The sequence below is a fragment of the Cladophialophora psammophila genome, assembly GCF_000585535.1.
Source record: "Cladophialophora psammophila CBS 110553 chromosome Unknown aczJe-supercont1.3, whole genome shotgun sequence".
Taxonomy (NCBI): domain Eukaryota; kingdom Fungi; phylum Ascomycota; class Eurotiomycetes; order Chaetothyriales; family Herpotrichiellaceae; genus Cladophialophora; species Cladophialophora psammophila.
In genome coordinates this window covers 601240-624476 of record NW_006912924.1, presented here as the reverse complement: position 1 = coordinate 624476, position 23237 = coordinate 601240, and the positions used below count along the sequence as shown (strand labels likewise).

The window sequence follows — 23237 nt, the reverse complement described above, 5'->3', positions numbered from 1 at the left end:
CTCCGCTTACGTGACTGATCCTATCCGCCTTTGCGTTGAGAGTAGGTCGATCCTTCGAAATCATTTCCCATGATGTCTCTGCCGCCAGGTCCTGTAAAGCTCGCGTCGCCGTCATCCCACATACCATCCCCTTGACCCAAACCCACTGTCTTCTTCTTCTGGTGCGGCCTGACCTCTAGTCCAGCATTGATGACTTGCAACCGAATCAGTTTCATGCGGGCCTCACGGACAAATGCGTCCACCATGGCCAGCGCAGCTTGCTGGGCCTCGGCGCGAGGACTGTGTTCGACAGCTTCCAGGACTCCATGTTCCATGTCGATTCGGGCACCGAGCCGGCCGTCTTGGATCAGAGAAACAATCTCATTGAGGAAGTCTGATCCTGTTGTGGTCGAACCCGCCGCCTTATTCGGCATTGCAGCGATCCCAAACATCCGCTCCATGCTATCCAAGGTGACTTTGCTGAAAGGCTGAAAGTATTGAATGATGCTTTTCGTCCGGATTTTCTTGTAAATGTCTGAGACGAGAGGTTGGAGATAGATGTCCAGGAGATAATCTGCCCGGTAGGATTCGAGTATCTCCAAACATTGGCTGTACTTGCTTGCACAGAAGAAGCTGATGGCCCGGCGGATGTGAGGCTCTAGTTCGAGGAAATTGCGAAAATTGCTGTTTTCTAACACTTTGGTCTGCAGATCCGAACGCGACATAGAAGCCAACGCACAGAGGCCGCCGTAGACGGCAACATCGTTGCTCGTAAGCACATCACTGTAGCTCTCTCCCAAGCTGGGGTCAGTGTTAAGGAAGCTTGTGGCAGCCTCGCGGTACTCAAAATTGGACATCTGCTGAAGACCCAAGGCCGCTTGTATTTTTGGTTGGTTCCTAGCCATGTCCTCTGGCTTGAGTTGAATGTTCTTAACTTTGAGTACCTGGGACTGGACAGCCAGCCAATTTCGCTGCTCGATCGCGACGGCAATGATTCGGAATGCGGTGGATGTGATATGAGCAGTGGTGGTGCAGTAGTCTCGCATACGGGAATAGGCTTTGACTGCATTGTTCAAATCCCCAATGGTGTAGTAATGGGTACCCAGATCTTCATTTCCCATCTAGGTGGAAAAAGTTAGTGGACCTTCATGTTGTTCGGCATTCTCTGCAACAAACTCACTCGGATGCTCTCCTTGATCAGGTTATTCTTATATCCCTTCAATTCATTTTCCAAGCGGGCAGTTTCGGCATTGTTCTTCTTTTCTTGCTGAGAGGCCCATACTGGGTCCAGCAAGTTGTCTAGGTTCTTACTCTTTGACACCCGCTGCAGCAGTGCCACAGCTTCGACATAGTTCCGGACATCACTGCCTTTCTTCGCCTCGAGCAGGGCCATTCGGGCAGCCTCCTCCGCCAGGACTGTAGAACATGACGCGATCAGGTGAAGTCGCCGAAACACGGTTCGACCTGTGAGACTAGGGATCAGTACGGATCAAGGTAGGTTGCCAGGGTTCAATATGACAGACCTCTGTAGTTTGAGATGTACGCGGCAAGATCGAATTTTGGAGTTTCTATGACCCAAGTTGTTAGTTCGACTCCTGACATATGCAGAAAAGACATTGGCATACCATGGACCTCGACGCCATAATTGTACAGGTCGGGCTGTGGCATCTCGTTCGCCATCGTGGGTGAGTGCCGCGCCTGCGGCCGCGGTCAAAGGTTTGTTTCAGTGACAGCTTCGATTTTGCTTTCAATGTGACGTTTCGATAATGGCAAGCAAGAGGATGAAAGGGTAGTCAGATCGCGTGTAAGGATGTTTCGGCAGCTGTCGTCCTTTGGATTGAATTCCCCTGTTGAAGACAAGTGATGTTGGGCGCACTCTGCCTCCATGTCGATGACGGAAAGCTTGGCGCGGCATGCAGTGTCAACTACTCAGCACATACTGTATGTACAAGTAGGTGCTCGGTACTGGGTATTATTCCGTAGCTCGCTAGCACCTAGGCGAAGTTACTGCCTGCAATGCCTGGCGCCTGAGGTCACCAGGGTGGCCCCCGGCCCCCCCCCCCCCCCTCAAGACACCCAAGCTTGGAGTTTTGAGGGGCATCTCAGAGCCCCTTCAGCAAGAGCCTCACCAGCCTCGCTTTCTGGCCTGGCTCCCAATGCTCGACACAATACTTGAAATGAATCAAATGTTTGATCAATAAAATCTCCTTCATTGCAATTCTGTAGCGCTCAGCGCTTCCTGGTTTGCCTTTTCAAGGTATCATCTATCTTACACAAGCTTTTCGTCAACCTAAGAGAGCTTCAAGTGACGGGTATCTCTTGCTGAGTTCAAGAATGTCTCCTCCACATATCAAATGTCATTCCAAATATCCAATGATGGTTTCCCAAAATCCCCATGTATTCATCAGAAGCATAGCCAACTTTTTGGGGGCTGCTTCAACCTGGCAAGAGAAATTTCATGTCCACATTTGCATCGCTGCATGCTCGTTGCGAGCTTCGTTGATCTCGAAAAGACATTATGAAGGTAAAAACAAAATAAGGATCTCTTCCTAGGCCAAGGACTGTCGAGTCGAGATCCCTTTCTCCATATCCGAATCGCTCAAAACACGACATTAGTACAGAAAAAAAAGTTCAACAACAAATGAATTAGGCCATTAGGGTATTGAGGTCGAAACCTTGACCACCGTCCTCTGTTGTCGGAATCCACGGACCCTTCTCTTCGACTGTGGCGTTGTGCAAAGCCTCAGCTCGCTTGAGGGTCTCGATGTCGAGGTCGGTGACATAGCTCTTGCAATCGGCCAGAGGCAGCCGAACCTCAAACTCATTGTGGAGCATCATGTCGTCTTTCCATAGGCGCCGCGGGCCGTCATAAACGCAAAGCACGCGCTTCTTCATGCGCATCTTCTCAGCGGACATGCCCCAGGACGGCGGGTAGTGCTTTCTCTTCTTGCGGCCTTTGCCGGCGAGAGCCACTCCGCCTTTGGACCATGTCATGCCTTTCTTCGAAGACTTGCCCGGTTTGGAGACACCGCCCCCGATAATTGCTCGTGCCGATGCAGGAGCCTTGTGGGATTTGAGTGCGCCTTTGCCAGATCGACTATTGAATGACGGGTCATCGTCCTCATCATCGTCTTCGTCATCTTCGTCGTCCTCGTCATCTTCATCGTCAAAGCTAGTGGAAGCATCCTCCGTCTTGATCATGTGGCGGTCCAGGGTTTCTTGGACGTCCTTGTCGTTGCTAATTTGTGAGAGATGCTGGACATTTACAGCCTCTGAAGGCTCCTCTTGTTGCACCACACGCAGCACGCAGTCATCAAGATGCTCGTAAAAGTCTTGAGCGTTGTTGAATGTTGCCGAGCAGGTGGAGCACTTGCCTGTGGCATCTTGGCAGTAACTGGAGAGCTTTCGGTTGTTTGCCGATGGGCTGCGCTTTCGGCTGTTGGGTGGTGTCTGCTCGACGCCGTGGACCGAAGTCAAGTGTCGCTTAAAGACATCGGCTCGGTTAAAGCTCTTCTCAGCCGGAGAGCCTGAACCAGGGCAAAATCCGCAGACCATGGTGCCTTTGTAATGGGTCAAGGTGTGCCGATTCTTGTCGTACTTGCGTGCGAATCCTTTCTGATTGTATTCGCAGGTCAAGATAGGGCACTTCTCCGGCCGTTCGGCTTGGTGTGTCAACATGTGAGCCTTCAAGTCCTTGAAGACTTTTCCGCATTCAGGATGTGGGCATCGGCCCTTGTCCCGGCCATCATCATCAATTTCCGAGGCCGGGCTTGGATGTGAGACAGCAGACACGTAGGACGCGAGGGAAGGTCGCCGGCTCATATAGTGCTGCTGTTGATAGTAGGTGGTGTTTGTGATGGGTTCAGAGAATTGAGGTGCAGGATAGACGCCGTATGGTTGAGGTGATGGAGCTGGTGAGCCTGAGGGGGATGTGGTGGTGAAGGAGTGCAGGCTGGGTGCAAAGACCCCATGGTCAGCAAAGACCGCGTCGCCATATGGTCTGGAAGCGTGGATCAAGGACGGATCTGTAAACAAGCTTCGTTAGTTTGATTTTTTTTTCTTTTTCCCTTGAGCATCGTGACAGAGCGATTTGCGCGGTCATGAAAGGGAGCCAGTGGGAAAAGAGGAACAAAGACATCGGAACAAGAACATGAAAAAGAAAGAGGGCAAGGAAAGACAGGCGGAAGAGACGAACAGGATGTTTCCAGCGGGGCCATGAAATTGCCGCTGCTCTGGGCAAAGAAATGAGACTGAAAACGGCTGGCGTGATGATGATGATGATGATGATGTTGTTGTTGTTGTTGTTGCTGCGGTGCGGCAGGCACGTCATGGGGGAGCACATGAGGGTGAAAAGAGGGAACTGTTTGCGAGCGCGACGTTGGAGGAAAGCTTCTCGCCTTCACCGGCGAAATAACAGAAAACTGTCTGGGACATGCTGAAGCAGGTGTGGTAGGCGATTTGAAGGTTGGCGTTCCCCGAGTTTGCTCGGTTGCAGGGGACTGGGTAGCAGTGGAAAACACCGATTGGGAAGCGACTGAAGGCGCAGTGGACACGCCTCGATCAAAGAAAGTACTGATGGACAGTGACTCGGGCGAAGCAGGAATAGATGATGAAAGTGGCTGCCCGGATTGGGCTTGGAGAATGTCACTGGTCTCTGGTCGCGGATGAGAAGAGGAAAGATCTGCACACTCACCCACAAAACTGTCGGGGAGCTTTTCGTGGCTCCCCAATGACAGCTCGGCTTCCATGGAAGTTCCCAGGACATCTTGCGAAAAGGCCTCGTGATTGACGATAGCTGGCATGACGCCCAATCCAAAGGAAGAAACCGTGCGGTCAATGCCATCTTGACACGGGATGGTGTGGGACGGGCCCGAGTATGGAGAACCGACCGTCGAGGACGAGGCGCTGGGGATTGATGGTGCCGAACCCGACGAAATCAGAGCCGGCGGCAGATCCTGAAATGGCGGCATCTCTTGCTTGAGGGCTTGCATGGGTGCCGTCGCGAACATGGACGGGTTGTCAAAGAACGAGTATGGGAGAGGGTGGAAGTTGATCATGGGTTCCGTCGAGTCGTAGGTATCCATGGTCAGGCTGGGGAAGGGCGCTTGAATGCTTTGCTCGAAGTCGTACGCTGGGTCAAACTGTTGACGACGAGAATGCTCGAGGGCGAGCATTGTGTCGGATGGGGGGAGGGGGACTGAGGTCAACGCGCCTGCATGGGCTGGGGAAGACGAGAAATATGTCCTTGGTCGATAACTCTGAGGCTTATGGAGGATCTCGTTAGGAATGCGCGCGCAAGGGCCGAACAAGGCGTGTCAATGGGAGTGTTCTAGGTCCTTTTGAGTCGTGAGGCTCCGAAGCGATATCGATAAAGCGCCGATGAATACGAGTTTTCAAGGCCTAGATGCTCTTGGGGCCGGGAGGGCGTTTTTCTTCTCTCTGCCTTCTTTCTGACAAACAAAGAGGGAGTTGGGGAGGCTTGCTGAGAGAGTGTCGATCAATACTGGAAGGAGTAAAGATGGGGGTCGCGGGAAGGGGGGGAGGTGGAAGGGACCGAGCGGGCGCGTTCGAGGGTTCTCGGCTTGGATGGTCAGTGTTTGGTGTTCAGTGTTGCCTCAGGCAGATTGAGACTTGCACCGACGACGAGGTGTCCGAAGGTCTCAAGGCAACGAAGGAAGGGAGAGGGTGAGAGAGGATTTTCTGAGCAAGTTGATCTCAGGCTGGAAGATGGGGGGGGCGAAATCGTGAGATATAGTCGTTTGGAATATCTGTACAAGCATGATGAACTAGCTTAGGGAACAAGAAGGGTCTTACCGAAAGCAGGGGCCCTGTCGCTTTCAGATGAGCCAAAGTCTCTCAAAGATCAGTTTCTGAACGGTTAGCCCTATGGCTTGGACATGGACCGGGGCCCGAGCAGGGAGGGTGGATTATGGGGACCAGGGCCTCACCGTGAGTCCGTGACGCTTCGGAGGCTAAAGACACAGGGGTGTCGCGGTGTGGCAGAGATGGGTGGATGAGGTGGATGGGTGGCTGTAACACCAAATACACCCAGGAGAGAGTGTCACGCTAGCAAGCTAATGCATGTGCTAGTAAGCTAGCTTTCGGAGAGGCCTAAGCAAGAAGAAGCAGCAGGATGGCACACAAAGCAGAAAGGTCCGCACGGGTCCCGTCAAGATTTGGTCAGAGAGAGGCATGACTGTTTGGAGGATTGGCAAAGGGGGGGTTTCTATCCGGATGGGGACGAGAGTTGAATGATGCAAGAAGAGGAGAGTAAAGCAATCATGTGTCTGTCAGTGAGGTGAGTGAATGAGGGAGTTGGGTGAAAGGAAGCATCATCCATCAGGCCGGAACTCTGTGTTTTTCCGGCTCCCGGCCCTTTCTCTTTTCTCTCATTCTTTTGCGCTGCTTCGCTGCCTCGTAACCCGCTTTTGGGGGCTCAGAGCAAAAGTACTCATGGTCCCATTGGCCGGCTGCCTGTTTTGGTGAAAGAAGGGTCACAATATGGAGTAGTAGTACATCAGGACTCGGCACAGTATTAGGTAGAATCTCAGATTCTTAGATTCTGACCAGAGGGTACCCTGTTCTTTGGTAGCAATCGTTAGCTCCAGAGGGGTATTAGGTAGACCAATGCCCCCTCCCCAAAAGCCCAAACCCCTCCCTCGTGTCGTCTTTTCCCGTTGCTGGCGGGACCGAGTTCCCGTCAATCCCGTCAAATTGTCAGTTAGTGGTGACGGCACACCCAGGGCTGTGATCCAAAGTCAAAAGGGAGGTCGCAGGAGCCCAAGGGTGCCAAAAGGTAGGGATTAGGCTGGAGATGCTGGATTGGGAAGGAGTGGCTTCTTCACGAACCCCAGACACGAGCCATGTGATGGAGCAGAGGCTGCTTGGCTCGGCCGCTTTGAGCAACGAGTCGCCAAACAGACGAACAGAGACGGACGAGAAGGAAAGTGCAGACGCAAGAGTGGGGAGGGACTTTTGCACTAAGCGGCGCTGGTCCTTGCTGGGCCCCTCGGTGCAATCCCTGAACGCTTTCTCTGCCAGGCCATAGCGTGGTAATTTACAGAGCAATACCGAGTCGACTAGGCGACCCCGATGCGATTGGCGCCATCGTGCAGATGCGGTCTGCTGGGCCCGTGCAAAAACGTGGGCTGCAAGCGGGCCCCCCCAGCCCCAACCGGTCTGGGATTCTTCATTGGCTGTAGGGCCTCGGAGTGCCCAGCCCGAGCTCTTTGGTCATGGCGCAGCGTCCTTTTAGTGGCGCTGCAGTCTCCTGTGACTGGCCATCTGATGCCTGAGCCACATCTGCTACTATTTATTCACCGCCCCGAGGGGAAGACTTGCCAGGACTTGTTCACTCGCGGCCGTGAGGCTGTGGCGGCTTGATACATGCTGCACAACATCTGGCTTGGTCACCGACTTCTGGCGAGGCGTTGCTGTAACGCTCCTGGATCTCTTTCATCATTCGACGCGAATGCTAAAGCCATTCGTCGAGTGACTGCTGTGACTGCTCCAACCACCGAAACTACCAATTCTATTCCTCCATCTGCTGCACACCGTCGCCCAGGCCCCCCTTGTTCGTTTCCTGGTGGTTCAGGATGACGGCATGTATGGTACCTGGACCAGGAGACACACGAGGCAGACACACTCTCGTGATGGCATGTGCGATTCAAGTTTTGACATGCCCCTCTCCCATGAGAGAAAAAAAAAAACGAGTGATGGACCGAGTGGTGGGGGGGGGGGCAGGTCCCTTACTTAGTCAGACAGGTAGGTATTACATGTTCGAGTAAGAGCCGAGTAAGAGCAAAGCAAGCGCAAGAGCTACAGACGACTCGGTACCCCCTGTGAGGTACCTGGAACATTGATTCAACTATTCCCGCGACGTCTAGAAACAAATCTCGAGTTTCAAGAATGCATAAGGATAACGGCTACTGATTACCTGGCTGTCGCCCAACTGTTTGCTTGGGGGTGGGCTCGAAACCCCTAGGCGTGGGCGCGGGCGTTGGCTGGGCTTGGGCTTGGGATAGTGGATTGGAATTGCACTTGGAGTTGGCAGTTTGGAGCCAGCTCGAAACCAAACCAAGCCCCCCGGCATCCCGAGAAGACAGACTCCTGGTTTCGTAAAGGTCATCAGCGACTCGTCAAAAGGACAATCCTCCCCTTCGGGGCCCCTCGCCTAACCTCGATGTCCCTTTCAACCCTCGCTTGCAGTTTTCTGGCCTATGCGGCGGGACTCTTGCTCCCTGCATTGCTGTTACCGCCCATCCGTCACCTGCAATCAACGACATTCTCCCCTTTACTCATACATATTACAGATCAATGACTCGAACACATCTGGGTAATTTGCCCAATATCCACCAGCTTGCACCCTGCGCGCAGACGGGTGACTGAGCCATGCATGTTTTGTATCATCTCCTTTATTTTTCGGTTCCCTTGCTGACTGTCCGGCCATGCGTGCTGTGTTTACTACCGCCCACCCGTGTCGCCGCATGCTGGCCCCCAAATCTCTCTCTGTCTTTCTCGTGAGTTGGAGGCCTCTCGACGATAAACCCCCCCTGATAGGGCTGAAGATTCTGAACAATCGCCCCCCCCCCTTCCTTCGGCCAGCTTAGTTGGCTTTCTTTGGTGACTATGGTTTTTCTACATAGATGTGATCCGAAGTACTGAATACAATGTTTCCGTCCAGGTCCTCACGTACATACTCGGTGCTTAGATAGCCCCTTAGCTCTCGCGACGCTCCGTAGGTAAGGGGTCCGGAGGAGTTACCATGGCTATCCATCCCACCCATTGCCAGTGCACATGCCACAGCCAAAATAATTGTATGGGCGCGCCGAATTTCCTTTCCCAGCGACAGCAGCGGCGTCACCAGCACCAAAGAAGAATTAAACCTTTGGCATCCCTCCCGTCACCGTCCTCGTCGCCCTCGCACCCATCCAATACAGTCACTCCGTCCCTGTAACTTTCCCGGAAGGCGCAGGCCTGCAGCTGTGGCCCTGGCCGTGCTCGGTTGGATTGGGTCTTTCCAGCGCCGCCGCCGCCCAATCCGCGCCCTTGGCCTCAACTTTGAGTACCTCGTAGTCGGTTCTAGCCCATGCGCCTCTCCGCCAGCCAAAAAGAAAAGACGTTCTGGGCGTGGTCTTGCAGACAACATTGACCTTGATGCTGGCGAGCGGTCTGTCGTTGCCCTTGCTGCTGCCCGCCCCACTGTTTTTCGTCAATCTCTGCCCCCTCATTGCTCCCATGTCGTCTGTGTCGACGTGCCAGACCGCCTCCCCTTGCCTTGCCCTGCCTTCCCGGTGACAATCCAGCAAACTCTTCTAGTGCGCCGGATAGATACCCATACATACATCGCACGCGGGAAGGTGTTTTTCCCTTTCCCTATCGTGTTTTCCCCAGCCTTGGGGAGGATCCGCCGCAATCCGAGAACCTTTTTGCCCGCCCAAATCCCCATGCAAGCCCGTACTTTTATTTCCTACTACCGCTACATCTACTACTAGTCCTGCGGTACGCAACTATCCAAGGAGGCAAACAAGGTATGGAAACTTTGTTGCACCAAATAACAATAACGATCACAACCTTTTCAGTTCTCGAAACTCTCTTTATTTTGGTGCCCCGGGCCATGAATTTCCCGGTTTGGAAGTTGCTATTTTCCCCATCTTCCATCTTTTCTCAATTCCCATTTCATTTCGCGCTCCTGGGCTTCTGGGTCCCCGCCCCCTCTCTCCTCTCGCCCACCACGGCGGGGAAACGATATCGTCGCTCTTTCCCCTTGGGCTTTTTTTTTTTTTTTTTTCTTACCTCTTCAACAGCCTTCGATACGTGGACATAACTAGCTAATACGGTGCGGCGGCCTTGCTTTTGCTACGTACTTATCAAATCGAATGGGCTTCGACCGCCAGGGTCTAGATCCCTAGACAGAAGGCCGCGTGTACGCGGACCATGCAGGCCATTCCACATCGGGACGTCGGAATAGATGGAAAGCAAGAGCAAGCGCAAGCACAGGAAACACGTTTATTGTTCTTGCTTGCCTGCTTGATTGATTGATCAGATGATTGATCGTGCCGGATTGCTTCGTTAGTCGCTTGACTTGCTTGCTCACTCACTTTGATAGCCGAACCCAAGAAATCAGTCGAGGCTGGCTGGCCATCTGCAGATCCTTCCACACCTTCAGGACAAGCCTGCAGCAGCCCAGAGCCAAACAGATCAGAGGCTGCCAAGGGCATAATGCCAAAAGCGGACGCGAGCCGAGCTTCAACGGGCCATAGGTGCGACTGAATTGAGAAAGACGAGGAGCGAAGAAGGGCCGGGGACCGGCGCCGATGCGTTGGTCTAGCTCGCCTTCCGCATGTCAAAACCTCGTATTCCCAAAGCCAAAGCCAAAGCAGACGAGCCAGAACCATCACCACAACCACAAAATCAACAACCACCCAGACCCTTTAACCAAAGGAATCATTCACGAACCCCGCGCGATCCAAAAGCAAAAGCCGGTTCTGAAATCTGCAGCCCTACGAACAGACCCCCAGGTTCCAACCCCTCTCTTTTCCTTTGCTTGCTCGTGTTTGTCGCCCTGGCCCTGCCTCCTCCACTCGTCACCGTCACTACCCGATTGCTTTGCTGCCCCACGCTTGACCACTACATACCCTGGTCCCGCCTGTTCACGAACGATGGACAGGCTCTCTCAACGGACAACAGGGCTTGGAAATCCGCACAAGTCGTCCTGGTCGTGGTTGTGGCTTGCGCAACAAGCGAGGATTTCGGGGTCTGGACTGCCACGCGGCGCCCTTCTGACACTTTCACCTTGACTCCATCGCTCTGTCGATGCGGTCAGAAAAACTCTCAAAGCTTTTGCAATCTGCACGCTCCGCCCACTTGTTTGCCTGGTCAGTGCTTGCTCCGCCTTTTGCGGTACACACTTCAACGCTATCGTACGGTGGAGGTGCAGCATGTCTTTGCGCCCCGTAGATCCTCGTCAACGACCTGCGGGCTCACGCTCTCGGACAGTCCATGCTTCACCTCGTGGCCAGCTTCTGCCCTTCCCGTATCACTTCCTTGGCATCGACGATGTGTCCAAGCATCAACGGGTCGTCATGAATTTTGTAGTCATCAACCGTCCTGGTTGCGCAGCTCTCAATCTCAAATTCTGTTCTTTCTCAAAGCACGAGGCTGGACTCCCCTTTCCTCGAGTCCTCATAAGCTGCTTCGTAAAGTCTGCCTCGCTTGGCAAAATTCTAAAAATCTCGGCCATCAGCATTGACAAGGCGTCATGGCTGTCCCAAAGCATCCCGGCTTCGTCTGACATGGTCAGCTCTGGAATAGCGAGAGCGAGCCTTGATCACTGATATGGATAGCTTCCTCCTTAGCAGTAGGTATGTTTCCTTTGTCACCAACAAACTATGGCCCCAAACAAAAATACCTTGACTTTGCCCGCCTAATGTTCCCCTTCCGGTGACGCATCACTCGGGTACTCTGAAGGTTGTCTTGAGAACCACCAAAGTATTTTTGGACGGTGAGTGTGGGATTCTCGCTCAGCTGATCCTTTTTGTCAAGTATGCTTGATATGGCGCGAAAAGATCGGCCTCCGATCTTTTATGGAGTCAGTGGAAGGTGTGCCCTCTTGTCACAGGTCAAGAGAGGCATGCTGTCGGCTGTTCTCGAACGAAAAGACGCTATTGTGGACAAAGATGACTGGCTGCCAAGGACGTCGAGCAAGTCATGACCGGGATCTCGAAGACTGGCGCGTGTTCTTCCAAGCGCCAGTATTTAGCCAGGTAAATCAACAGAGTCGGAAGAGTGCAGCACGCATGTAGGTGTAGCTACCTTCTATATTTTTATTGCGCTGCCATGTTGTTTCCATGATATTAAAGAGAAGCCGATAGAGGCTAGCATTTCGTCAAGAAGCGAGTGAGTCTCTCGAAGGATATCCCACTCTGTTTCATCCTTGACCATAAGAGTACCTGCGAGTATCGTGCCATTGATGGCCACAGAGCCCTCTGGACCAGCTCCGGGAATGAAGGCAGTTTCTTGACTTCGGGGACAGATTGCCATTCTGTCCGTCGTCATGGCAAGGTTGTAAGATATCAGAGTTTTGCCATCCTTTTCAACTGCTAAGCTTTGGTCTAGCGGCCGGCCAGGTGAACGAGTGGCAGACAACGCTGCTTTCATGAGCAATATATATTTGCGGTGCAAGTCCGCTGCTGAGATGCCAGGCTCAAGTGGAGTCGAAAAGTGCAATATCGGCAACGATGGGTCTTGAAACAGTGGCAGTTCCGGGTGAGCTGGCACATTCATGCGGTCGATCAACAGCCTCCACTCTTGGATTGTTGAACCTGCCATATCCTCCACAGGGAGGAACTGTAAGTGGCGATGGACCTGGCTGGCGCCACTATGCTCTCCAGAATTGAAGAAAGCAAAAAGACGCGGAGAGCTTCCATCGTGGCGCTGGTCCTGCCAGGCGCGCAGGCAAGCGTGAGTCAAGCCAATATCATCTTCCTCTAGAAGGTCCGTTTGCGGCTTGTTGGCTTTGGTGGCGATAATGAAGTGGTTGTGAATGACCGGGTATTTGTTCAAGACCAAAGTATGCGACGCACTTTGGGCTGGGATCTGAGCAACTAGGAGCTCTGCCGGCGGGTCTTCAAAAGGATCGAATTTGGGCCCAGGCGGGTCTTTTTTTGCGCTGGAGGGATTCCCTTGGGGTTTCTTCTTCAACGCAGGGCAGTACCGCAATTGGAACTTGATAGATATGAGCAACCATATCTATCCGCTGAGACCTTAGCGGCGCACTCACTGATGCTCCTCCCCTGGCTTGAAGGTACGCAAGGCTGGTTTCAGAGAACAGAATATCCTTGGCCCTGAAGGCAGTTATGAACTTTTGGGATACTTTTTGATGCAACGGCTCTGCAAGACCAAGCATCCTTTCTGATTCTGTCATGGCTCGTCTGTTCCGTTGTCAATTCTCATCGGATAAGAGCCAGCGTCTAAAATTGTATCCTCTGCACTTACCACTACGTTCCTTCATCAGTCGATCCAGCAATGCCGCCACGCCGACTTTCAAGAGTCTTGGAGAGGGATATGATCTAGTTAATCTGCAGGATGTAGCGTAATCTTGAGGCAATGAAATCAATCATCGGCAGTGACAAGGTGATGCCCGGCTGAATATCGGAAAACAGTCGTCTTGGCGCTGCTTACTAATGAGCTCGACCACGTTATCATGTCTTCACCTCAGTTCAACGTTCGTCTACAATTCTGCTTTCATTATCTCATTCTTGTCTTTTGTCGGCTCACACCAAAGTTTCCTCTCCAACTTGAACAATCGATCTCTCCAGGGTCCTTCTAGACTCACAGTATCCTCAGAATACATACCGGCCGTCTACCCTCTGGCACTTGCGACCGTGTGCAACGCCAGTATCAGCTTGGTTTGTTGAGGCCAAATATAGCTGAAGAAACCCAGTAAGACACATCCCATATTCCCGGAGACTTACAGACCCGAGAGCAAGGCGCGGAGAGTGTCGCAACCACGTTATCGAAGGGTAATAGGGCCAAAAAAGAAGAAGGAATTGGACACAATGAAGTGCGAAAACACTGCCTCTTGCGACCATGTTTCTTCCTTTTCCCCTGCCAAACACCTCCCAGGAACCAGATCAGGGGTGACTCAATGATGCTCCGGATATCGACCAAGCAAATATCAAATGACAAGCCGTCTGCGTTCCCGCTGCACTGGCCCGATATGACAGCTCCACAATCCTGGTACGTCCAATCGAGCTAAGAGGTACTGTTTAGCGGCTGCCAGGCCCAACGACGTGATAACTCGCAAGCATTTCGATTTGCTCTGCGCCCAACTTACGCATTCCATGCCATCCCCAAAAAGAGCGGACCCGCAAGCTAGCGCCAGAGTTGCTGCCTGAGATTGACAGGCGGTAAAGTCATGTAGCACAGTGCCCCTGATGTTTGCTTGCCCTTTGCCATATTTTCCGCATGGTGACCCCGTCGGCATATCAACTGCCTTTCTTGATCGCGGACGGACGGACTTTGAGGATGTCCTCGAACTCAATCTGGCACTTCGCCATCGCCGGCTCTCAGAAAAGGCGAAAGAGGCACCAGAGCTGACGGCCTAAGCCGGTGCATTGCCTAAACCATAACCTATCCACAGAACGCACATCGAAATAGACACTTCCTGTTTGCCGTTCTCACATGCCATGGCAACTGGCATAGATGGACCACGAGAACACTGCCACTTCGCGACTATCTTGTATTGAATGCGTTCCGTTGCCCCAAATAGGTCTTTTTCCTTGCCCTTTCTCTTTGAAGGGAATCAAGCTCTTTGGTGAGCAGCAGAGCAGAATGCGACAAGAGAAGGAGATGTGGTGACAAAACTCTGCTCTTTAGGCCGGTTTTGTGGACTGCGTGCGGACAGAGCCGCTGGCCTCGATAGCCTACAGGCCATCGAACAGTGCGCAACAGCCAGACAGCTATCAAGGAGGTATTGTGCAACAATTCTATCCATTTAATGTTCCGCAGACTACCAGCAACCTCAACCGATGTATCGAAGATTTGGAGCGGAGCTCAAGACTTAGCAGTTGCATGTGGATGGGCTCGGAGGTAAGTGTGCCCCTCAATATGCGTGCACTCGTCTTCACGTCTCTGGAGATTTCCAATTTGATCCCGATGCCGTGGATGGGATTCTGTTTGCAGTACGAACAGACTGGACTCCGTTTCCATGGATGACCGCGCAGGTGCTGATTGTAATGTGGCCAATGATTCAACATGAAAAACGCAACCGCTTGCACAGACTACCACAACTCAGTGATTCTGGCCCATTCACCAGTCATCAGCTCGAATTTTATCACTTGGTTCTGCATTGCGCAGCCTTGCATCTGCAGATATGTCTCCGAGGACACATGATTCAAGATACTTTGGTACTTACACCGATGGAGAGACAGCGTGCTGCGGGCAAACTCATCTTCCTTGTCACTTACCCAGATGGGCTGTACCGAGCACCTTCACTTCGACGGCGACTCACCCTCCGGTGTCTTCTGACACACTCCGTATCTGTCACCCGGCTACAGTCCCGTGCGCTGCTTTGCATATGAGTTCCAACGATATGGCCTGCTTTGAAGATTCTCACAATCTCACCTGCGCCCGATCGTCCGCAATGCAACCACCAGTCTACCAAACCATGAACTCTACAACATCTTACGGAACGAAGTTGCACTCCTACCCATCTTCACAAAAGGAGAACCGCACCATGTCAGCTGGTCATCATGGCGCATCCGCGGATCGGAGTAGAATTAGGAACAATTTGCATTTTGGGGCGCAAGAGATTCCGCAAGTCATGCCCATCCCGCCGCGGCAGAGATATTCTCCAAATAAACTCTACAAGGCAGACATTTTGAGCGGTTCACTAAATGGCGGCAGCATTGGTCATCCCAAGATGTGTGCACGTTCCCGCCCGGCGACAGAAATCCCAATCGACACGGCCACGCAGCAGTTCTTGACCAACACAATCTTTGCTCAGCAGGGACCATCACCTGAAATGAATGATTTTGATTCGCTTTTTCAAAACTTCCCTAACGATGGGTTCGACTTCTTCAGGCCGGAAGGCAGGATGTTGGATGGTCAAACCATCACTGGTGACGACCTTACCACGCCCCAAACTGTGCTGGAAGCGAAGACACCTGGCCCAGGCGAGCTGTGGCCTTGCCCGATGACAAGCTACGACCCATCTGTGCTCGGTGGAATTACGTCGCCTCAGTCTAGCGCTGCTCAATTACACCTGAATCCTGGGCTGAGTTATTGCGAAATCGACCCTACCTTTGTGCCAACACAACAGATTGGATTTGATTCGAGTTCGTTGAACTATCCGCCTTTGCCCGAGCTACCTTCATCTGGTGATGATCAGTTTGACCTCAGGAGTGGTCCCCCAGTCCCCACCACAGACCAATATCTTCCGGCTATGCATTATCAGGAACTGGAACCATTATCTGTACTCGATCAGGATGCTCAATATCCAGACCTCTGGGTGTCTGATGCTACCATTCAATCACCGCCAGACCTCACAAGTAGTTCGGTACCGCCAGTCAGACACCTAGGGGTGAAGAACGGACAACGCGACACCTCGAAAGACACGCTTCTGGTACAATTGAAAGACCAGGGCATGTCATACAAGATGATCAAAGAGCGCTTGAAGTTTGAGGAGGCAGAATCAACGTTGAGGGGAAGATATCGAGCCTTGACCAAGCCAAGGGAGGCAAGACTGAGAAAACCAGAATGGGGAGATAGGGATGTGAGTTACTCCTAGGAAAAACAGAGATTCCAGATGCTGATACGCCATGTGACAGATCCAGTTGCTATTTGAAGCAGTCTCGCATTGTTCGAAGTCGAATCCCATCAATCTGCAGGCTGCCGTAGACCTTGATGCCATTTCCATTGGTCAATTTGTCAACAAAGTACCGTGGAAGCAAGTTGCTGAGTACATGGAAAGCAATGGCGCATACCGATATGGTAATGCCACAGTGAAGAAGAAATATCTTGAGGTTCTGAGAAATCGAGGCACTCCTGTTTAAGTCCGAATACAGGTTCCCGCATATACTCTGTCCAGTAGCTGGGTTGGAGTTCGATGGCTGTTTGAGTGCCCCCGTTTATTTCAGTCTAACAATCGTTGGTGCTATTGAGCTTACAACATGACAGCGACCGTTCGAAAGACTTCGGACAGTCGTTGCAGTCCGGGGCGAGTGATTCACCAATGAGTTTTCCAACAAGCGGATACCGGATCAGCGACGACTGGATTTTCACCGTCCATATTGGCCATATCGGCAGGCCCATTCCCTCAAACGGGTTATATGCCTCGTGAATGGCATTGCACACATCGCACTCACCGGATGAGGTACAATAGGGCCGACCGTTTGGCAAGAAAGATCCAGCCATCCAGGCCACCCACCCATGCCGATGATTCCAACACAACCGAAATCTACCTTCAGACTTCTGTTTTGCCGATGCCGCGCCCAGCCCACCTGGGAAGACGAACCAGGCACACCCTGTGGGCCAAATCCTCCGCCGCACTCTGGGTAGGGGTCATTCAGGAACCTCCGAGTGCTGCATCTCCTGAACAATGCTCAGGGAATTGAGGCAAAACCCTCTGGGTTCGGTTTGCCTGGTTTTGGTCTCGATCTTTTTGCGAGTCGAGATCGCATTGTCGAATCGATCGTGGAGACTCATTCAGCATGGCTTTGGCCAACTACCTTTCGCTCCCTTGGGCTTCACTCGGCTTCGGAGGCTAAACTTTTTCTTCCGTCTCTGATCTTGACTCTTCACTTTCGGAGTCTCTTTCTGACTCTAGGATTTCTGAGTCAGGGTAGATCTACCGAGGACCGCCAATCTGGGACAATCATAACCTTCACCAATCAATGTTTCCACTTTTGACTCACAAAAGGCTTACAACTTCGTTATGAACTGCGAAATGCGGGGATTTGTGGGAGACTGGGGAAGGGCTGGGAAGGTAAGGTGTGAGGAATGGTCACGGGTCAAGGGCTTTTGGGAGCCGTGGCTGTGGCTCTTGTATTGTGTCTCGGCTCTCATAAACTCTATTGGGAAACGAACCAGCACACCTCATGTCCCTATATAACACCCCCTTCTCTTGTCACGTTCCTCTGCTCTCCTCAAATTTGATCAGTTTTCCTCTGCCATCCCCGAAAAGATATCCAAAATGCGTCGTAACTCGGCATCGGAAGGTCTCCTTCGCAAACAAAAGCTCAATGCCCATACATGCGCCGTGCTTGCTGTGTTGGGGTTCGGTTCTTTGACATATGGCTACACAGCAAGTATTATTGGCACTACGTTGGGTAGGTACCAGGAACTTCTTGAAATGGCAATCAAGCTCATGTCGCCTCTAGGTCAACCTTCCTTCATTGAATACTTCGACCTCGCAACCCGTTCCAACGGAACCGACTTGATATCCACGATGAACGGTCTTTTTCAGACCGGGGGCGTGATCGGAACATTGTTACTACCAACAGTTGCGGACAGATGGGGTCGCAAATGGGCCTGCGCGGTGGTAAAGCTTCAATGGATTTACACCTTCCTTTGGCGGCGCTAACTTGCCTCACAGTCTGCCATTCTTTCTATCGTGTCCGGAGCTATCATGGCAGGCAGTGTCAATGTCGGCATGTTCATCGCCTTTCGCTTTGTAGCTGGTGCTTCCGCCTTCATGATCCTTGCTGCCGTGCCCATTCTGATGAACGAGATTGTGCCGGTCCACATGCGTGGTGCTCTGGTCGATGTCCATGCAGTGATGCTGGTGCTCGGCTATACCATACAAGGCTGGGTTGGATTTGGTTTCTACTTTTGGCAGAATGGCAGCACAAATACTTGGAGGCCCCCCATTGCAATCCAGTGCTTCTGGCCATTGTGCCTATTGGTCGGTCTATACTTCGTCCCAGTAAGTCTTCTGCTCTCACGGCTGTGATCCAACCGTCACGTCTCGACTCCCACGATGAACATTCCATGGTGATGATTATGGTCCGAACACTTCTCGAAGAACGGCGTTGACATTGTTGGTCTTGCAGGAGTCACCTAGATGGTTGGTCATGCAGGGACGCGACGCTGAAGCCGAGGCCGTCCTGTTTAAATTCCACGCTGATCCCAGCGATCCCGACAACACCGCCGCAAAGGCTGAGTTCTACCAGATCCAAAAGCAGCTCGCGATCGACAAAACCTTGGGCAACTCGTGGTGGCATATCATGAAGAAGCCATCGTACCGGAAACGAGCATTTCTGGCAGTTGGGATCACTGGAATCATCCAATGTTCGGGTGTCTTGGTTATCAACAATTACGGCCCTTCACTCTACAAGTCACTCAACTTCTCGCCGGTCAAACAGCTTCTTTACCCGGCCGCCTGGCTGACATTTGCCCTGGGCATGAATGTCTTGGCAATGCTAGTGGTGGACCGCTTCCCACGCAACAGGTTCATCTCTTTTGGCGTTTTGGGTTGCATGGCCAGTCTCATTGTGGAAGCGGCACTGGTTGCCAATTTTGTGCCTTCCAACAACAAGTCTGCGCTCTTGGCGGCAGTGGCCATGTTCTTCGTATTCCAGCTGTTTTACGGATTGTGTCTCGATGGGACGCAATTCTCGTATCTTGGAGAGATATTCCCGACCCATTTGCGGGCCAAAGGCGTTTGCCTCGGTGTTGCCATGATCTCGTTTATGAATATCATTTGGCTCCAAAGGTATGATGGCCCCCGTCGGTGTTTCATCCTCCTGCCTCCTCATGTCAGGCACATACTGACCTCAAGCAAACAGCGCTCCTACTGCCTTTGAGAAAATTGGCTGGAAGTTCTATCTCTGCTTTATTATCCCAGGCACACTCGGCGCGATCGCCATGTGGATATGGTTCCCAGACACGAACGGCCTGCCGTTGGAGGAAGTTGCCGCCATCTTTGGCGATGAGGACGAGGTTGCCATCTACCAGCGAGATCTCGAAGTAGACTTCACAACACACACGGTTGTCGACCATCGTACAATGGAAGCCGTGAAGAGTACAGAGGTGGCACACTATGAAGCTGCTTCGCCTGCTGAAAGCGAGAAAGTAGAGGCTTGACCTGGAGGCGGCAGAGGCTGAGGTGCAGTTGAATAGAAAAGACTAGACTATGTATGCTCGTCTCTGGGGTATGTACTCGAGATGGCGAGCTGGGTGATTCTCGACCGTGTACCGAGTACCTCGTACTCGCGAACTCGGTAAGAGCCTCAGGAGGCTTGAAGATATCGGAAGCCAGTTTATCCGAGTCTGAAATCCCGACTGTTCGTTTCTGACGCTCTGACATTCCAAATGGTGAGACTGACTTGGACTAACCGCCGGCATTTCCCGCACATCCAGTCACTGTCACATTGTTGGCTCTGCTAAGCAGCTAGTAACCTTGGTATTACATGGTTCAATATCAGGCCTTTTCCTCTAATCGGCTAGACTTCGAGCGGCGAGAAATGAATCCGGCGCAGCTGAGACACAAAAGGCAAGACCCGTGGTACAACCCTCACCGGTTGATTTGACGGTAAAAGCAGCATCAAGTCGCCTAGCCTTGTTTTAGCATGTTTCAGTACAACCATTTCCTACAAGTACAGGGCAATAAGACCATCGACTTCGACCCAGGCTCCCTCGCTTCAAGGCCTCGACGACCATCAATTTCAACCTCATCTCAGCCAAGTCCTCGACCTCAAATTTTCACCTTCTGGTCAAGCGACCATGCCGATACCTGGGGGCTCCCCATGCCCGCATGGCTTCAGGTCAACGACGTGATATTAGTCACGCGAGCTCGGTGCCCAGTCCGATAAAGCAGACTTCGACAGACCCACCGACGACATGTGGAGTGTGTCGGCGACCAGGTTGTCAGCTACGCTCCCACAGGGCATATCTCGCCCACCGGAGTCGCACCGCGGCCGCCACGAAGAAGTTCTCAGACAAGTCAGATGCGCCCGGAAAGGACGATCATCAACGGCCGAAGCTGCTCGAGACGAGCTACGCCAGGTCGTATGCCTACACAAGAGCGCTGCCCTCGTTGGGCGCTGGCCGGTTGGATGGGTTCCACGACTTACCTGTGCCGGGCGGCCATCAACTGGACCTGCATCAGGCCGTCTATAATCGTGAGTTCTTCGTCCTACAGACCGTCTCCCGCATACTGCGGAGCGGCACTACCTATCCAGGCGAAAGTGCTAATCAAATCTCTCTTGTCTTGGGTTGACGCGCAGTGCTCCATTCCAAAATAGGAGCAGCCACCGCCTTCCCCTTACCTGCAGGTCTCACCGTCAACGAGATCGGCGGGAGCATGGTCATTCCGGTCATGACAGACACATCCCTCTGTCTCAGCGTCATCGCGGCGTGGAAAGCGGTTCAATTCCTAATGGGACAGATAACGGCATTTCCACATCTCTCATACGAGGCCCAGGCCCTGCAGTCGCTGCGGCAGAAGTTGCTGGACCAGGGGCACGCGGCCGTCACAGACGAGGCGGTCCTGTCGGCTACTTTACTCTGGGCAACAGCAACCATGTTCGCCCAGTCCGAGGCACTGAAACGACACGCGGCTGGTGTTCAAGCACTGGTGGCTGCACACGGAGGGCTCAACACGATCGGACGCGGGGGTTCAATCGGCCAGGCGGCTTCCATTAGGCAATTGATCCTCTGGGCGGACTTTCTGACGGCACAGTTCCTGGGCGAAGACGTCCTCTTCAAGGATATTGGACCATCGGACGAACCTCCAATGCCACCGTCCCTGGTGAAATTGTCCCGCACAATCGCCATTCCTCCGCCATTCGACGCTCTGGGTCCAGAAACCCTCAAAGCAGCGCGCGACATGAAACTGCTGCTCGTTTCCCACAACAGTGCGACCCGAACAGGACGGCTCTCGATCGCGGAGTACAAGGCCCTGATGAGCCTGCTGAACAAAAGCACGGTCGAGCGGATCAGCTTGGCATACCGGCTGCGCAACTCTCATTCCATGGACGAGGCCGTCGTCCTGGCCATGAACCTGCTCCGGTTGACCACGCTCTTCCACGCGGGGCCACTGTTTACAATCATGGTTGCGGTCATTTCGCGCCTGCGCAAAGCCCTGGCGCGGATGATTCTGACGACGGCAACGACCACCTTCGACACCTTCCTCGGCAGCACCGATGGCGGCGCCCCAACTCCAACAACAACAAACCGAAACCGCATCTACATCGACGTGTACATCTGGGCCTGCTTCGTCGGCCTGGTCAACATCTTCGACAGCGAGAACCGCTCGCATTTCGTCGAGATGCTCAGCTCCGCCCTGACAACCAAGTACGGGGACGCCGGGGGATGGCCCGACGACTGGCAGGGGGACACGCTGAGCATGTTGCGCTCGTTTCTCTGGTCGGACGCCGCGTTGACCACCACCGGGCTCTACCAGGACGCATGCCAGATGGTCGAATCGCACATCTTGTCACCTACAAATACAGGATCCACAACAGACTGTCCGACAGAGAGTTGGAGTGAAAAACAGCCGATGACGTGAATGATGCGGTACCATAGGACATGACAGGATATGACAGACAAATAGAGAAAGGAGGAGAGAAAGGCGACGGACAGAGTCCCGCCGGAGCCAGCCTGATATTTTATTTGTACCTCTCGAAAGGACCAAGACCTACATACCGAGAACTGGACGCAACTGCCCAGCTAAGCCTACTTGTCTTGTGTTGCATCCACCATTTCATTCTTCCCAACTTGCTTGATGTTGCTTGGACCCTTGATTTGCTCGATTGCACCATCTCACCCGATCCATATATCCAAAACATCTCGCACGAGAGGACAGAGAATACTGGAATACTATAGTAATCGGTAGCTGTTTGGAACTCTGACAAAGGTACCCTTGATATGGCGAACGCGAATTGATTTTTCAAGACCCTGGCGGAAAAAAAAAAGACAGATGATGCGCTTTGCCGGAGCAACCTTACCAGCTTTCTTGGGCTCTTGGTAAGTGTAGGCGGGACCAGTGGAGGAGATTGTTCACTGCATCATTCACTGCATGATACTTCCGCCCTTCTCTCCTCACCACCCCCTATAATGTCTCGACTCTTTGTTCTTCAACTGTCCCAAAGTTGCGGCACCCGACTGCGGCTGTCTGGTCCGCACCGAGGTTGACCTGGCGTACATTGGGCGTAGGTATCTACGCAGACCAGTCAAGAAGACAGTCACAGGGACGGGTTGGAGTCCGGACGGTAAGGGCCTGGGCAGTAAGAGTGGCCTCACGTTGGTGTCCCGTGGTCCATCGCACGTGGAGGTCGACGGAGTTGATTCAACAGGAACTCACCGCGCCCAAACCCAGTCTTGAAAGCGGTCGTTCGAACAGCAGGATGAAGATTTCATCCGTCAACTGAGGGACCTCTGACCTGAGCGCAAAACACCTGCGAGAACGAGTCGGTCAGTCGAACAACATCGACTTCATTCCGCCGCGTGAGCATCAGTCGACATAGCCTGTCGAAATGATTCTCCAAAACCCGCGACGCTCCTTCTTTCAGGTGTGTTCGTGATTGTTTCACCAACTTTGACCTTTTCCCTTGTCACTGTGAGAGTGGCCTTGTTGAGTGCTCGTCTAGTGACATCCATCCTCTGCTTTGGATCTGCCTTCGTGTCATCACCAATTTTTTGTCCGAGCACAGTTGCAACACATTCGTTCACTTCCAGCTCATTTGCCGGTCTCACACCACCCGGGAGGCTGGAGGTTCGTACATATCTCCCAGCGTCGTCGTGTGTGTCTTCAC

At 52.8% G+C, this 23237-nt stretch overlaps 6 protein-coding genes across 6 annotated transcripts; 3 read left to right on the top strand and 3 right to left on the bottom strand.

Annotated features, from left to right (window-relative positions):
• Positions 1–20: 20 nt before the first annotated feature.
• A1O5_02409 (uncharacterized protein) lies at positions 21–1659 on the bottom strand (the record flags this gene model as incomplete). The annotated part of the gene is made up of 4 exons (XM_007743025.1): positions 21–1100; positions 1160–1443; positions 1503–1547; positions 1605–1659. 4 exons carry the CDS (start codon positions 1657–1659, stop codon positions 21–23), a joined length of 1464 nt encoding a protein of 487 aa, XP_007741215.1.
• A 966-nt stretch (positions 1660–2625) lies between these two features.
• A1O5_02408 (uncharacterized protein) lies at positions 2626–5153 on the bottom strand (the record flags this gene model as incomplete). Its single annotated transcript, XM_007743024.1, has 2 exons — positions 2626–4004; positions 4673–5153. 2 exons carry the CDS (start codon positions 5151–5153, stop codon positions 2626–2628), a joined length of 1860 nt encoding a protein of 619 aa, XP_007741214.1.
• A 6643-nt stretch (positions 5154–11796) lies between these two features.
• Positions 11797–12904, bottom strand: A1O5_02407 (uncharacterized protein; the record flags this gene model as incomplete). The annotated part of the gene is made up of 2 exons (XM_007743023.1): positions 11797–12705; positions 12761–12904. 2 exons carry the CDS (start codon positions 12902–12904, stop codon positions 11797–11799), a joined length of 1053 nt encoding a protein of 350 aa, XP_007741213.1.
• Positions 12905–15148: 2244 nt separating this feature from the next.
• On the top strand, positions 15149–16535 carry A1O5_02406 (uncharacterized protein; the record flags this gene model as incomplete). The annotated part of the gene is made up of 2 exons (XM_007743022.1): positions 15149–16255; positions 16311–16535. 2 exons carry the CDS (start codon positions 15149–15151, stop codon positions 16533–16535), a joined length of 1332 nt encoding a protein of 443 aa, XP_007741212.1.
• Positions 16536–17674: 1139 nt separating this feature from the next.
• On the top strand, positions 17675–19566 carry A1O5_02405 (uncharacterized protein; the record flags this gene model as incomplete). Its single annotated transcript, XM_007743021.1, has 5 exons — positions 17675–17810; positions 17862–18022; positions 18077–18406; positions 18534–19195; positions 19269–19566. The coding sequence occupies 5 exons, from the start codon at positions 17675–17677 to the stop codon at positions 19564–19566; spliced, it is 1587 nt and encodes a 528-aa protein (XP_007741211.1).
• Positions 19567–20236: 670 nt separating this feature from the next.
• Positions 20237–21991, top strand: A1O5_02404 (uncharacterized protein; the record flags this gene model as incomplete). The annotated part of the gene is made up of 2 exons (XM_007743020.1): positions 20237–20603; positions 20727–21991. 2 exons carry the CDS (start codon positions 20237–20239, stop codon positions 21989–21991), a joined length of 1632 nt encoding a protein of 543 aa, XP_007741210.1.
• Positions 21992–23237: the final 1246 nt, after the last annotated feature.